Source organism: Acanthopagrus latus, chromosome 3, assembly GCF_904848185.1.
Source record: "Acanthopagrus latus isolate v.2019 chromosome 3, fAcaLat1.1, whole genome shotgun sequence".
NCBI lineage: Eukaryota > Metazoa > Chordata > Actinopteri > Spariformes > Sparidae > Acanthopagrus > Acanthopagrus latus.
In genome coordinates this window covers 4,473,362-4,489,163 of record NC_051041.1, presented here as the reverse complement: position 1 = coordinate 4,489,163, position 15,802 = coordinate 4,473,362, and the positions used below count along the sequence as shown (strand labels likewise).

At 41.7% G+C, this 15,802-nt stretch overlaps 1 protein-coding gene across 12 annotated transcripts in view; it reads left to right on the top strand.

Annotated features, from left to right (window-relative positions):
- macf1a (microtubule actin crosslinking factor 1a) overlaps positions 1-15,802 on the top strand; it is a 218,798-nt gene that overhangs the window by 80,089 nt on the left and 122,907 nt on the right. For 10 of the 12 annotated variants that reach the window (XM_037092901.1, XM_037092900.1, XM_037092894.1 and 7 more), the window contains one exon: positions 12,161-12,222. In XM_037092901.1, coding sequence (XP_036948796.1) covers positions 12,161-12,222 — 62 coding nt within the window. Of the gene's footprint in view, positions 1-3,978; positions 4,118-8,943; positions 9,280-12,160; positions 12,223-15,802 lie in introns of those variants that run through there. The other 2 variants (XM_037092893.1, XM_037092896.1) reach the window with 2 other exon arrangements.

Below are 15,802 nucleotides of genomic sequence, written 5' to 3'. Positions count from 1 at the left end.
TTGCTGCTGCTTTTCCTCCCTCCTGAACTTCATCAACACATTCTTCCCTGTATCCTCTTGAACTTAGCATGGCCTAAATTTCTCATGTTAAATAGAGCTGGGAGTTTTTGATACAGGTGCCAACACAATATCTGAATTTTAATGGAGATACCATTTGCCAGGTCACAGATTTTGACTTAAATGATTAATCCTTTCTTAGAATTGTTATCTGTTGTCGGTACAAAAAAAGCACTGAGATAGATATACATACATGTAAATACAGTCCTGTGTATGGTAACAGGAACAAATAAGGTCAGGATGGTTTTATGAACATTTACTGTCCCCATTTCTGCTGTTTATATCCTTCTGCTTGGTCAGCCTGCATTGTATTTCCATATGCTGATACAGTTTATGACTCTGCCTGCACTCATCTCTCCGTACGATCATGTGAAGGCACAGGGCAGCAGTTCTGTTCTCAAAACTACAGTATATTTCTGTATGTGTGTGGGGGGGTGTGTGTGTGCGTTTGCAGATGACTTTGTTTGTGTGTCAGAGTGACCTTGCTGGCATCCTGGCTATCTTTGTGGAGGATGCTGACTGGGAGAATTGAGCCTCACTGGGGGAGGGAGAGACAGGAGACACGCTGCTGCATTAAACACACAAGAGAGATACATGCAAGCAAACCAAAGCATCAGCTAGACAAGAAATATGCCAAAATAATGAAATTATTGCTCTGACCAGTGAGGCTAAAGTTGAATTATATCATGACAATATACTTTAGTGAAAGCAGAGATAGTACTGACACTGTACACATCAGCCACAAAAGCCTGTGTGTGTTTGTGTCTGTCTCAGTTTCTCTTCTTCAGTGAGTGAGATTTCTCTCTGATATCTGAATGAAAAGAGTCATTCACTTCCCAACACAGACAGCCGATACAACACCGAGCCTTACAATAACACTCTCTCTCCTTCTCCCCTGATGCTCCCCACACTCTCTTCTCCATCTTTTTTTCTTGTCCCTCCATCTTTCTTCTTCTTTTCCCTGCCTCTTGTGTCGATCTTATACTGTAGTCTGACATCATTCCCAGGCTTTGTTACACCCCGTTTATATCTGTGTGTGTGTGTGTGTGTGCTGTGTGTTTGCAGCTAAAGTTTCCAGACGCAGCATAATTTTGCAGAGGGGGGGACAGGAGATTGCACCCCTGGCCTCTTGACCCTGAAAGCTGACATACACAGAGGCACCTTAATACACAAAAGCAGGCTATATTTCAGCCAGTGTCCCATGAGGGTCTGTGAATTTGGGAGGAAGAAATAGAATGATGAAATGTTATTTTTAGATGAATGAATTGTGTTTTTGAAGGTGTAAAGGCATAGCAGTATGTCCTACATGCAGCAAAATTTGGTGTAGGTGAGCGGAATTGACTGTGATCTGTTTGTGGTTGTGTGTTATGGTGAGATAACATATAACGTGGGCTCAGAAGAGGGTCTTTGTGTGCACAGGGATGATGAAATACCTGATAATAATGTGAGACACGCTAGAAATATTGTAGTTGTAAAGGAAATGTAACAGACAACCGTTTTTTTTGTTTGTTCTAATTAGTTTATAACTTCATGGTTTCAAAGAAAGTAGGTGTTACTTGTGCTTTTGTGGCGTGTGGTACAACTACAGTTAAAACCCTCCTTTTACTATGAAGTCGATTATCGGCATCACTGCTGCCAGAGATCGGTGGCTTCAGGTGCACTGGTCTCACTGTCAGTGTTTTGAGTGTGAAGTCGTGCAGCTCAGCACACACATGTTGGTCTCTTCTGCCCCACAGTGGCTGCATCACACTCTTTACCACAAGAGACATGTGGTTGCTAAATTTCCTCCTTAGCCTCTTGTTGTTTTTAATTCACTTTCACTTTGTTCCTGTTTTCTTTCTATCAATCAAAGTTTGTCACTTAATTTTTAAAATTTTTTTCTCCTTCTGGAGATGCTGTGTTCACATAAAAGCTTTTTTTTGTTGTTGTCATTTTTGGAATTTAAATATTTGCTGATGATAGTCCCAAAACAACTCATGGAAATATAGTTCCACCCCCCGTTACCTGAAGATCTGCAACACTTGGTGACATTTAGAAAAAATTCCATTTTTTAAGCCCAATTTTTGTTAGGTTAGGTACAGAGTAGGGGTCAGGATATGGTCAAAAAATCATAATGTGATTATTTTGACAGACATTGTGATATGATTCATGATTAATGGAAAAAAACTATTAAAATCGTGATGATGTAACTTTTTTGAGTCTGCACCAATCAAAGATGTTTTCTTACATCTGAAGAATAAGATTTGAAGGCCAGGATGTCTCACAATACTAATAATTAAGGCTTCTTGCAATTTCGTCATCACACTTGCAATTTTGACTTTATTTCTTTCAGTTGTGCAGCCCTAGTACAGAAGTAATTTTAGGACAGACAGGAGTCAGGGTGATGTAGTTCTGTTGCAATTGGAAATCACTAACTGAGCATCAATGTGCCTCAGTGGTGGAAAGCACCGGATAAACAGCTGGCATCAGGATCACATCTACATGACCTCATGTTATCTGGTAATTACGGTGCTTAGGAAGTGACTAATAGGAAAGAATGCCATTACTGCCCTCTTCATCCATCCACCAGGAAAGACTTTATTAATCTGTGTTAAACACTACGTCATTATTTTCTTACTGCATGCTTCATCAGATTGAGTTGAAAATGGTTGAAATGGGCTCAAACTGCAGCTTGTAGCGTTTAAATGAACACATCAGTCAGAGAAGTCTTCAAGCTGAGGTTTCTCCTCTGACAGCAGTGAAATGTCAGATTGATCATGGTTGTGTATTGTTGTGTCTGAGGTTGCTAGGACTAAAATGTCAGTGGCTTTTTAGAGCCGAGTTGATAACTCGACCACAGACACACACAGTCATAGACACACACACACAATTCCCTGCAAGGTGAGAATAACTCTGGGACCCCCTGCCTTCCAGTCTGCAGCCTGAATCATGCTGAATCACGTTGTAATGTCTGTGTCTAACATGTGAGCACACACACACTTGCACACACATACACACCTTGGCTTGATCACCCCCTCTGTCTGAAGCTTTTGAAACACACATCACAGTCAGCAGACATCATTCAAAGATAGTCGCTCATAAATATCACAGCCAGGATGCATTGCTCACTCATAGCAACAGAGGTAAACACACAACACACACGCACATGCACACACACCTCCCTGACATTGAAGTGCACACAGTGTCTACAAAATGCATGTGCACACACTGAAAGGACGATCACTTATAAATGCAACATTCAGTGAATTAAATAAAAATTGGTGCATTATGTGCATATACCAATATCAAAAACATGCTCAAATAGAAATACTGTTCGCACACACACAGGAAGAAGAGCATATTGGTATCTCCCATGTGGTTTCCTTCAGAGAGTATGAGGCAACCACTCAGCACACACACACACACACTCACATTTCCGTCTGTTTAGTCCCATTTCATTTATTTACCAGTCTTCTAACGGTGTGCTGAGCAACGGCTACAGTCTGGTGGCTTGTTTCAGGGGAATGGAATTCACTGTGAGAGTGTCAGTGAGCGAGCGAGATTGAGAGAGAGTGAGAAAGAGAGCGAGTCATAGAGGAGAGAGGGAGGGCGTCTGAATGGAGAGAAGAACTCAGAGAAGTTATAGCTACAGCAGCTATGTCCTGGAAGTAGAGAGATGCTGGAGAAAGGACGGGAGGATTGTTCTTGTTGCACGAGAGAAGAAGTGAAAGAAGAAGAAGAAGGATCCTCATGATTCTGTTGAATGACATTTGACATTTAGTTTTAGAAGTTCTCTTTCATGGACACCACAAGTTTTGAGTCTTTGCCTGGATGCCTGCAGTTGTTTGAGATGCGGTAACTTTTTATTTTTGGGTCAGACTTTGGACGTTTATTCTTGTGGAGCTACCTGAAGTTTTGCCAGAGTTTGGGAAGCAGAGCAACAGTTAGTGAGTCAAGATGGACTTTCTAACGGACCCGACAGTCATAACGCCCATCCTGGTCGTGACTTTTCACTTCTTGACAGCAGCTGGATTTTGGTTTTACCGTCGCCGGCGTCGCCGGACACCAGTTTTTGAACAAGGTAAACTGTATCTTAATGTTTCTGTCCAACTGCTACTGAGATGGAAGGATAAGCTAAAGATTTTTCTACCTGTTCAGTTTTTAATGCAGTCTCTCCTCTGTCACTGCTGCTCCAGCTATAATTTATCTCTTCTTTGTAAAGGGAACAGGATGATTTAACTTTAGCTCCACGTGCTTCCTGTTTAGGCTCCACCCCTTCTGCTGTGTCATTTTTGTACAGGTCAACTGCACTTATCTGTCAGCATGTCACTGCTCTGTTTAAACTGTTGCTCTTAGCATTCAGTGCAGGACCTGCATGGTTTTTGATAGGCGTTGTTAGCATGATGCTGAAGCTTTTGTAGCATGCAGCAGTACCTCCATATTCCTATTTTAGTCTGAGTGGAATGTAAAGCAGCTTGTTCTGTAAAGAGCATATAGGTTTCTCCTGTTTCACCTCCCTTTGGAGTGAGTTACAGCTTTCATACGAGTCATTCTGTGCTGCAGGACTTGCTGTATCTCATCTTCTCCTGCTGCATGAGTCAGTGGAGCAAAGTCTTCCATATTTGGCTCTTTGTAGAGAAAGGCTGTTATATTTCATGGCCTATTGAATCATATAGTCACAGCCATGTAATTCAACCTGGAGTCTCCGGGCGTGTGTGTCTTCAGCTGCTTACGTGGCCAACTATGTCTTGTTTTTATAACTACATGCTCTACGGCAAACAACGAGCTTCTGTGCTGCCAGTAAGCTGCTAAGTTTAGTCATGTGTCTAAATATTCATAGCTAATTGTAAACACTGGGGTAACACCAAAGGTTTTGCTGCATGAAACAAATTCCAGCTAGATTTCGTAGTTACAGTAGGTTTAGTGCTAATGCTCAGTTAAAGCCTGATGCAAATATTCATGATGTAACAGCCTTTTGTATTCAAACCATTTTGATATGATGTTTATACTTCAAATCTAGTGGCTCCTAACATTGGAAAAACTGAGCTGAAATGTAGCTTAGTACTTGTCTGTAGATGAGACATTTGGTTTGGGGCACGAGTCTAATTTTGTCAGAATGCAACGATTGCTTTAGTTTCACCAGGGGAGAAATATCTGGCATGACATAACAGTGAAGATCGATGCAGTTGATCAATACTGAGAGAGCAGCAAATGCAACAGTGATGGTAAGAGAGACAAGGGGGCAGTTAAAGGGAGAAAATGTCAAGGCAAAGAGCCCCAAAGAGGCCGGATATTTTTGAGGGAGAATGATGAGAAACCTGGGCAATAATCACAAAGTGGAAATGACTCTTTCTGATATTATTTCGCCCTAAATCATGTTTTCTCTCACCCCGTCTCTCAACCTGAAAGATTGTAAAAACACGTCTAAAACCACTTCTTCTTTATAAACATTTCATCATTCTTTAAGTACCAAAGCTCTGCAGGAAGTTGCATTTGGCGTAGGTTATGTTGGAATATAAATGTATTACTGCATCTATGTAGTTCTGCTATTTCCTTTTACTAAACAGGGGTTACATGTTGTCCACTTGAATGGTCAGCTGAGGGTGCTGTGCCCATAATACTTCACTTACGGATTAGGAAGCTCAGCCGCTGTTGCTGCCTGTCCAGCATCCTGGACAAGTCGGTTGTGATGTTTGCAATAAAGGTAGTTCCAGATACATCCTCATATAGTTAATTAGCAACCGTTAAATGTGCGTGTCTCTGCGTCCGTCTGAATGATTTTGAAACCAGAATGAGGCCTCATACTTACTCAAGAGTCAAACTTGACTTTCATGTTTACTTGCTTGTTTAATCGCGTCTCCAGGTTCCAGAGGAGCTAGTGTGACACAGATAAGTGTGTGTGTGGTCACATTATGTGATGCTGCGGTCCTAAGCTTATTTTACTCATCACAGGAAACCAAGCCTGTCACAGTGGTAGGCCAAGCGTGCTAGGGTGTGTGTGGGTATGTAGTGTTAGAAATGAGCATGATGTGGTTTGTGTTGACACATCACGTAGATTATGGTGGTTTACACTTTCTGCGAAATAGCCAAACCTTGCTCTCTAAGTTTAAAACATGTGCAGCCTGTCCAGTATGCTTATCAGTAGTTGTAGATTAAATTGTATTTATTTGTATTACTTGTAATCAGATTACCCAGAAACAACAAAGATCCAGTACAAAATGGTCAGAAAAACTGGCATAAATGAAAGCAAGAAGAGGCCAGATGTGGTTTGATGTCGTGACCACTGAACAGGAGAGATAATGTCTTTATTTAGCTGTGGGTCAGTTGTAAAACCATGCTGACCTTCAGTCCCCGTCAGTTATTGATGTAGTTACCTGCCCCTTTAGGTTCTGATTTGTGTCTTTGGTCATTTCAGGCTAGCTTAACAAGAGAAAGCTTTTTTCATTTAAGCCCTCCAGCGTCTCTCGTCTTTGGCCACAGGAGGATGGGTTGAATCTAATCTAACGATGGAACTAACGAGGCTAGCTGGACAGCTGGTTAGTGTGTTAAATGGCACACATTAGCTACCAAGCGGAGAGAGAAATAGAAAGTTTGAATATTTAAGATTAAAACGACTTTTGAAAGCACAATCTCTCCTGGAAACTTGGTCTCCTCCGGTCAGCTAATTTGCAGATCTGGAGTGAACTTGTTCTCCTCTAAAAACAATTAGCATTCAATGTTGGTAGCTAAGACAGAAAAATGGGATGAAAAGCTGAAGGAAGGAAAGAAAGAATGACTTGAAAAAGCGAGGGATGGAGGTTGCTGCCAGCCTTTGAGTGTCACCAGAGAGGAGGAGGAGGATGAGGAGGCGGATAAATGAACCCAGGGAGCCAGTCTGGATAAAATAGAAACTGAAAAAGAAAGGGAAAGTGAAAGAAGAGAAAAAAACTTGATGGACTAGAAAAGAATGAAGAAAAGAAGGACACTCAGAAACGTCCCTCCCACTTTTAATTTCAATTGAAACAGAAGAGGAGAAAGCCAGGACACCGGAAGACGATGGAACTGACACGGAGAGAGGGAGATTAGAGGTGATAACGGGAGAAGGAGGGAGCGAGGGATAAGTACACTGCGTGGTATTAGAGGCATAAGCCCTGTCTGGTATTTTTAGTGTGGATGGTCCCATAGAGATGGAAAGAGAAGAGATTCACTGTGGAGGCACGGAGGAGAGGACGACTATGATGGCGAGAGGGAGCAAAGAGGAAGAGGACCTGGAGGAAGGCGGGTTGGAAATGAAGGAGTGAGGGCACAGGCAGAGGAAACGGAGGGAGAGCCGGAGAAGGAGGAGGAGCTTGTGTTAGTCTGTCTGAGCTTGTTGTGTCTGTAAGAGTGTGCGAGTCACTGACGCCTGGTACAGTGTGGAGCTACACAGAGCACACCTGCTGTACGAGTCAGGAGCTGCTGCCGTATCTTTGCATCATTCCTGATCTGGAAGGAAGGTCACATGACCTTCTGAGGACTCAGCGGTCATAGCTGAGCTCGCAGCCTGTGCAGACTCACGGCTTCCACACTGCTGATTCTTTCCTCTGTTTACTTATATATTTATTTTTTTGTAACATGACAGAGCAGAAATTATTCAGTACTGCGTTGGCGCTGTCCTGGCCATCTGAGCTATTTTGAGAGACAGTGCTGAACAAGAATGAAGAAGAGTTCAGGCTGTCAGCTGGGAGAGGAGTCAGGCAGTGAATTTTTCTTCCCATGATTGGAGGATGTGTTCCACACGAGGCAGTGTGAGCTAAAGCCTGCAAGAGGCCTCGTATTCACTGCTGACTGCTTATTGTCTCTGCCTGAACAGCACGAGTCTGGACTGGGGCCAGAAATATGACCATGGTTCTTCTTCATTATGTGTGTGCTCGTCATCTCCCATCTCTGTTGTACAAACACGCAGACATGCACAAATGAGATGAATGACTCTGCTTTGGCTGGTTTTCCTGTCTATATTAAATTAAGTCCGCCAGGCCTGAAATCCATCTCAGCCCAAGGCACAGCCTATCCCTCTATTTTCTCCAAGAGCCAGGAGCAGAAAAGCCTCGGGGCTGTTGACTCTTTTACAAAAGAAAGGCTTGAAAGTTTGGGTTAGCCTCTTAAGGAAAGGAAAAAGCAGGAGTAAAGGCATGGTAATAAAGGAAATGGAGATATCAGGCAGCTGCTGCATCTGGCTTTTGTCAGCTTGAACACAAAGAGTGCATGTTTGCATAGTGTGGCAGAACAAGCTTGCATTTTTTGGATGCTTGTGGCACGTAAAGAGGACTCAACAGTGGATTACATCATGTATGGGATTTTTTTTTGTTTTTTAGAAGCTTTTTAAGAACCTCACTGCAGGATACACGACTTCCTCGAGCTCCTTCAGTCAACTTTATTATTCCTCCTCTCTTCTGCTCTGTGACAAAACAGAAAACCACATCTAAATATGGATTTACTCGACATCTATGGTCCTGTAGTGAGTCAACTGAACAAGAGAAAATAAAAAAAGGAAATTGTGCCTCCGGATCGCACGTGTCAGCATGGAGAGTTGCTTACCTACGCAGAGAGAGGGTGGGCAGTTGTAGCAAGAAAACCGAGAAAGGATAAACAGAGCAGGCACCCCTGCAGCTCTGCAGAGCCACTGTCAGCTGCAGTCTGAGGACAGACCGTCTGTTGTGGCCTGGAAACAGAGAGCGAGCGAGCAAGAGAACAAGTGGCAGAGAGAGAGAGAGAGTGCCACTGCCTGGTGAGGAAGTAGAACTGAGTGAACAGGGAGGGAGGGAGGAAAGGAGGCTGTCCGTTTTCGACTGAGAGTGAGGAGCTGACGTAGACTTTGACACACGTGTGAGAGCAACTGCTGCCGGGGAAAGAGCGTGAGGGACAGAGGGAGCGGGCCGGGCAGGAGAGACTGACATGGCATCTACCACCGAGGAGAGAGGGAACGGGTGAACCGAAGAGACATTAAGCCGAGAGAGGAGTAGAGACTCTATTTGAGAAACTAGTAGTACCTGCTGTTGCTCTCCGGTGGCTCACACCCGCATCAGGATACGTGGAGGCAGCTTGTTGCCAGACACGTCTTACTGCTATAATTATCTGACTTCTGTCTTGGATTATGCACCGCTAGCACCAAATGGAGCGCTAATTAGCCTAGGTGGAAAGCATAAGAGCTGTGGAAGATGTGGCCGGACTACAGGAACGAATGCCATCTCAACGCTCACCTGTACTCGCTCATGTGCTGTGCAGGTCAGTGTGTGTGTCCCTGTGTGCGTGTACATGCTCATAGTGAAGCCGTACAGTGTTTGCAGTTGTTGTTTACATGCTGTCAGTGGCCAGAGAGGCTCCTGTCGCCACGTGTTTCACTGAGTGTTTGAACAGTTCCTGTTTGTGCACGTACCGTTGACAACAGTCATACTAAAGGTGGTCTCTATTAATCATTGTGGGTCTCAGGGCAAAAGGTGAGACATGGTGTGAGTTTGTGATTTGTTGTGTTTGGAGAGCGTGGAAGTGGGTGTGTACAGCGTAACAATGCACTCCTTTGTAGATGAATGAGTGCCTTTCCGTGGCTGTCACTCACATACCTCAACTCTGCTCATGCTGTTGGTTTTGGTTTTGTAAAAATAATCATGCGTAAGATCACACATGGTCGTTTTACGCCTTGATAACCACACCTTCAGATCTGTCATCGCAGGCTCAGTAATGACTGTTTAGCACAGTGCGGTTGACCAATTAACACGCCTGTGTGACCTTATAACACGTAAAAGGGCTCTGGGCTAACTAGCTCATCTTCCCCAGCTGGTTTTGGAAGCAAGGCGTGTTGCAGTGGTGGAACTATTTTGCAAGAGCATGTTGAAATATGTGTTCTCAGCTTGGGGGCTCGCCCTTTATGTAAACTCCTCAGTGTCTCAGACTGTATGTGCATAGTATGTGTGTGTTGTGCAGTGCTGAGATTGATCCCGAGTCTTCATCCAGATGAGGTATTTCACCTATTAAATCTAAAATGGAATTTCTTCTTTTGAAATCCTTACTACTTTTGGAGCTCGACTGTTGAACATGTCAGGACTGTTGAGACGCTCTGTGGCAAACTATGAGTGTACACGTGTGCACGCGTGTTTGTTTAGGTGTGGGTGAGTGAGATAGAAAAGATAACAAGATGTTGGAAGGAGGAAGTGATACCACCTCTCTCGCCATGGCTGGTCTCCCTCATGGCCTCACCATAGCAACTGATAAACAGCTGGCCGAAAGGGAGGTACCTGCAGCAGGCTGCGTTCTGATTGGCTGGAAGAGAATCTGTTTGACAAACTGGAGGGAAAATATTCTGTTGTCATTTAGCTGCTAAGTGTGTGTGAATGCTAGTCTATATTCAGGTTTTAACTGAAATGAAATTATTAGATATTGACAATATCTTTGACATTTAGAAACAGCTGATAAGTTATAAGGTTAAATATGATCAGAATTATTATCGTCATATATTTTTGTCTTTTAAAGTTATATTTTTATTTCTGCAGATATGTTCTTTGAAGGCTCACAACACGTGTGAAACTTCTTTATAACTTTAACAGGAAGAAGTCTTGATGTAGTTTTGATGTTTATCATACAGTTTTGTTTTATCGAGCTGCAAGTAGCTTTTTTTTCTCATTGTCGATTAATCTCTTGGTTATATATTCAAATTACCAAAGTACATGTAGAGGAAATATGTCCGGAAAAAGTGAAAATACGCATCACAAATTCCTGAAGCCACCATGACTTTTTCAGAAGTTTTGATCTGTGTGACAAGTCAAAACCCCTAAGATATTCAATTTGCTGTCACAATATACTAGAAAATCCTCACCTATACGAATCAGGTGCCAGATAATATTTGGCATTTTTGCTTTGATATTTAACTGAAACAATTAGTTGGTTAGCAAAACAGTTGCTGATTATTATATGTTCTCTTTCTGTAATGATGGAGCCCTAGTGTTTATCAAAGACCATGTCTGATGACGAGGAAAGGAAAACTAGCTAACCAGTATCACTTGAAAGGATGTTTAACTATCCCTCCAGAAGGAAGTTGGATATTTAACAGAATGGCGGGAACAGCGTCTGTGTTTTCTCCCAGACAGACTGATAGGAGCACAGAGACGCTCGATAGGAAGAACGGCTGTGTTAGTGTGGAAGAAGAGGTGGTAGTGGTGATTGGGGGGGACGATAACACAGTAGTGGCTCAGCATCAGGCTCTATTCCTGGCCTGGCTGCCTCACTCCTCTGGCCTGTGGAGGACGCAGGCTGGAGCTCTGCCTAGCTGCAGATCACACTTCAGTTAGAGACTGTGGAAACTGAGAGAAAGGTCAGACCTTTAGACAGTGAACAGACTAAATACTGAGGAATCTCCTTAGAGTAGAAAGAAAACATGCAGGTGGCTTTTTACCAAGTTAATAGCGGGAAAAGTTTGTTTTTCTCAAGCTTCAGAACCTGATAGCTTCAGCTATCAGAACCTCAGTGTACTCAGGATGAGGTCATCCAAGTAAGACATGATAAAGAAAGCTGCTTGTCACTTTACAAGAGGTCACGTTTGTAGATGTAGAGGTTTATTATCAACATGACCTCGGGTTGTTGTTCGTGAACTCAAATAACCTTCTGTTTGTTAAGTGTTTATCTTTACATCAGCTGTTCTACAGTGCCGCTTTACATCGATGAAGATATGTAGTAGTTGTTGTGAATATACATGTATGTTCTTGTATGAGAATCATCCGTTTACTCTTGGTTCTGGCTTAGAGTTTCTTTTATTAAGTTTATGAAATGAAAGTGTGAGTTAACAAAAAGGCTACGAGGGAGTAATCCAATACAAGCAGCCACTAAGCCTACGAAGTGTAAATGTGTGTGTGAGAGAAGAAAGAGCATCACTTTTCTGCAGACAGCCTGTCAAATTGTAATTCACAAATCCAGCATCATCATTCAGTGTCTCTGTGTTTAGTGCATTGCTTTGCCACTCTGAGCTGGATATGTTTCTGTGTGAGAGTGTGTGTGTGTTTGTGACCTCATCATCTACACAAATTAGTGGAATAAACACGCATGTTGCAGCAACCATGCTGGATTTGGATTATGTAATTAACCTCCCTCCTCTCTCTTTTATTTTTGTCTCCCTCAGATGAGCGGGACAGGGTGCAGAAGAAAACCTTCACAAAATGGGTCAACAAGCATCTCATCAAGGTAAGAGTCAAGAGTTCAGCTGGTTTGATATGTGTCTGTTTAAGCTTAGCATAAATGCTTGTAGGGTTATTTTTTTCTGAATGTTGAACTGAATGTTGACTCTTTAAGTTAGCTTCAGTGGAAATACAGTTTTAAACTTAACCACGTTACCTCACACCAACACGGATCGAACAAACTATAGAACTTGATTTTGAATCAAAGTTATGTCAGACAATCATCTATTACATGCGTACCATGGCTTAATATGTTTTATTTGATAAAAATGAATGTTTTTTTCATCTCCTACACTTTTGTAAAAAGCATATATTTAAGTCTTGGGTCAGGAAGGAGCTGCACTGTAGGTCTTTCATCTGGCAGGAGCTCAATAATAGCTTCAGAAGTGTCCTGGTAACCTGGTTGATATCAGTTTTATTGCTTGACTCGTTCCTACTGCTGCTTTATAAAAAAGCACATTGAAAAACTCTGTCTTACATTTCTACTCTCTCCATCTTCTTCGTCAGCCTCAGGGGCTCCTGCAGGTAATTAATAGCATATTTTATAGTAGAATATGAGCTTCATAAAAGAGTTAAGACTTTAAGTTTTTTAAGATTTGTCATGCAGATCCTCCGCTCTGTCCCTTCTCTCCTGCTTTCTGGCATAAAATTAGAAAAATACCAAACCTGCTGTTTCCTCTCGCTCCACTTCACTGAGCTGCAACAAGGAGGTTTCATCAGTCCTGCTGATGATGTTAATGTGGTCTTGTCTGAGCAGCCGACGATGAGCATCTGTCAATAGATGCACATCTGTCCTGATCACTCTGCCTGTTTGCTCTGTCACTGTTGGTAATGGCCCTTAAGTTAAGGCTTGTTAAACGGTTTCTGTCTGTGTTCACACTTTAATCATGTTTAGCAGCAAAAGCAAAGTGCTGAATAAAGTAAACGTGAGTCGTGAATTAATATTTCATTGCAGTTGTGAACATAAAGTGTTTACTTGAATGCAGATATTAAATTATTGATTTGCAGACTGTCTTTGTCTAGGCAGGATTCTGCTCATTGTATTTGAAGGCACCAATAAAGAAACAAGTGAAGGAATTACTTCTGACAAGCAGCTGCAAAGTAAATAAAATCTGTAGTTCTTCAAATCAACATCAATTTAAATGTTGTCTTAGGTTAACCACATTGATTGTTTTCCCTGAAGATAAGGAAGGGAAAGGGAAGCATTGATTTATTGTAGCTATTTAGAAACGGTGTCTCCTTTTATAGGTCACAGGCAGCTGTCTTTGCTGCCTACAAGTGTTCATACTGTCACATCTGTCACATACACATGCCACTTCTATCACATTCATAAGGTACAGTATGTATAGCATGTGTTACACACACACACACAGGCATAAGGTATTTCTGTCACATGACCGGGGAATGAAGCGTCTGTCTGACCCCATAACTGCGACTGTCGTCACAGTGTCCAGCCTGTGAATGTAACCCTATATCAGCTGGCACTGCCAGACCCACCACTGACTGTAAATGTAGGTCAGAGATGGAGAGTGGGAGCAGCAGCAGGAGAGACGGGATGATTTGTAAATGCCATGCCCATTTATTTGTAAAAGCTTTGTTCTGTTTCATGTTTTTGTGTTTACTCTCTATTACATGAGACCAGAGCTGGAATTATTAATTGATATATTGATGACACATTGACATTGTACAAGAAATACAACGGCAACTATTTGATATTTGATATATTTATAACAGTTCTTAAATGTGAATATTTGCTAGTTTTCTTTTTTTTTTTCAATGATAGAAAAATTTAAAACACATTTAAGTTTGTTACTATGACTTGATTGGACCAAACTAACAAAGATTCAGGGAATTGTGATGTTTTTCCCCCAAATATTTTTTTGAAAAAATAAAGACTTACACAGAGGAGATGAATATGAGAGAGAGATGATATGCTTTTTTGATAAGACAACTGATAATTTAGTTTGTAAATGCTGCTCTTCTTAAGTCAGTTAAATTTGGTGCGTCCCTAATTAGCAGTCAGTTTGAATGATTTGTTGCACCCTTAATTGAGAGTGAGAGAAATGGCTGAATTAGAAATTTTTCAAACGGAAATTGGAAAAAGTTAGAAACCACTTCAGACCGCCCACATTAACAGACTTTTTCCAAAGAGAGAGAAATAAAGCACGACAAGAGTAGGACGGGAGGAGCAACGCAGACAGTGGCTCCAGGCAGCGTAATGCACCATGAACAACTGCTGTTCTCTTACACTTCATTTTATTCAACTGCACACTTATTCACAGACACACGCAGACACACACTGCCAGCCATTACATTAGCACAGAGGTCATCCAGAGTTAGAGGGTTGTTTTTATCACAGAGAGTGCTGTGATTTACTGTCGTAGTGAGATAGAAGGATGAAGGGAACGGTGGAAGGAGATGAGGATGGCATTAAGACATCGATAACATACAAAAGAAGAGAAACAACTCGTGTTTCATCTGTTGAAATATCTGCTTCAGAGGAAACGTTTCAAATAGTGATTGTGTCCCAACATTGTGTTCTTGAATAGAGAGTGGGGTGAAATAGTTCTGAGTACTACATCATGTATTGACTCTCAGCCAAGACTGTTGGTTCTACAAAGCTCCACCCTATTAGCAGGGATTTAGAGACAAACACAGAGAATAACAGAACTAAAGGTCAAGAGGAGAAATGATTAGTTAAGAAAGACAGAATAGAAAAAGTAAGCTCCCGAGACAAAGAGGGGGGACAATAAAGAAAAGATAGAGACAGACCAGAGAGTCAGACAAGGACAGACAGGTGACAGGTGACATCATCCCCCTCTGCTTCCTGTTTGCTCTGCGTCATGTGTGATATGCTTTTGGCTGCTCAGGTGTGGAGGGTGTTAACAAGCGTGTGTGTGTGTATGCATGTGTACAATGCAAATAGGGGCCAGTATAAACACTGGCCTCCCAGCTACCTGCTGGCCTGCATGACAGGCTTTGACCCTGTAGGCTGTTGACATGGTGAGCACAAATCCGGTAGTCATGGATTAAGAAGTTAGGAGGAGACAAGAGGTTGGTCACAAAGATGATGAGCTGTGAGCTGTTACTGTAACAAGATGTTCAATTTACCACATGCAGTCTGTCTCATGTTGTAGATTAAATGAGCTGCACACAGTGATCAGGCATTGCTCTCAACTCTCAACTATCCAAAAGTAAACATGCAAGTCGAGCACTGTTTGTTGTCTCATGGTATTTTCCCTCTTATTCTAGTAAAGTTGCACAGCTTATCAAAATACAATCAAAATTGTAAAATGACCAAGTGCAAAATCCAAATCAAAACAGCTTTGTAATGAAGCAAGTAGTGCTGCAGAGATGCCCTGGCCCACAAATCTTGTCTACCAGGTGTAAGAAAATGTTACGTCATCATGAATTTTGATGATATTTTTTTTAATGAGAAAGAAAGTGATCATATATATATATATATATATATATATATATATATATATATATATATATATATATATATATGATCACTTTCTTTATATATATATATATATATATATATATATATATATATATATATATTTTTTTTTTTTATTTTTATT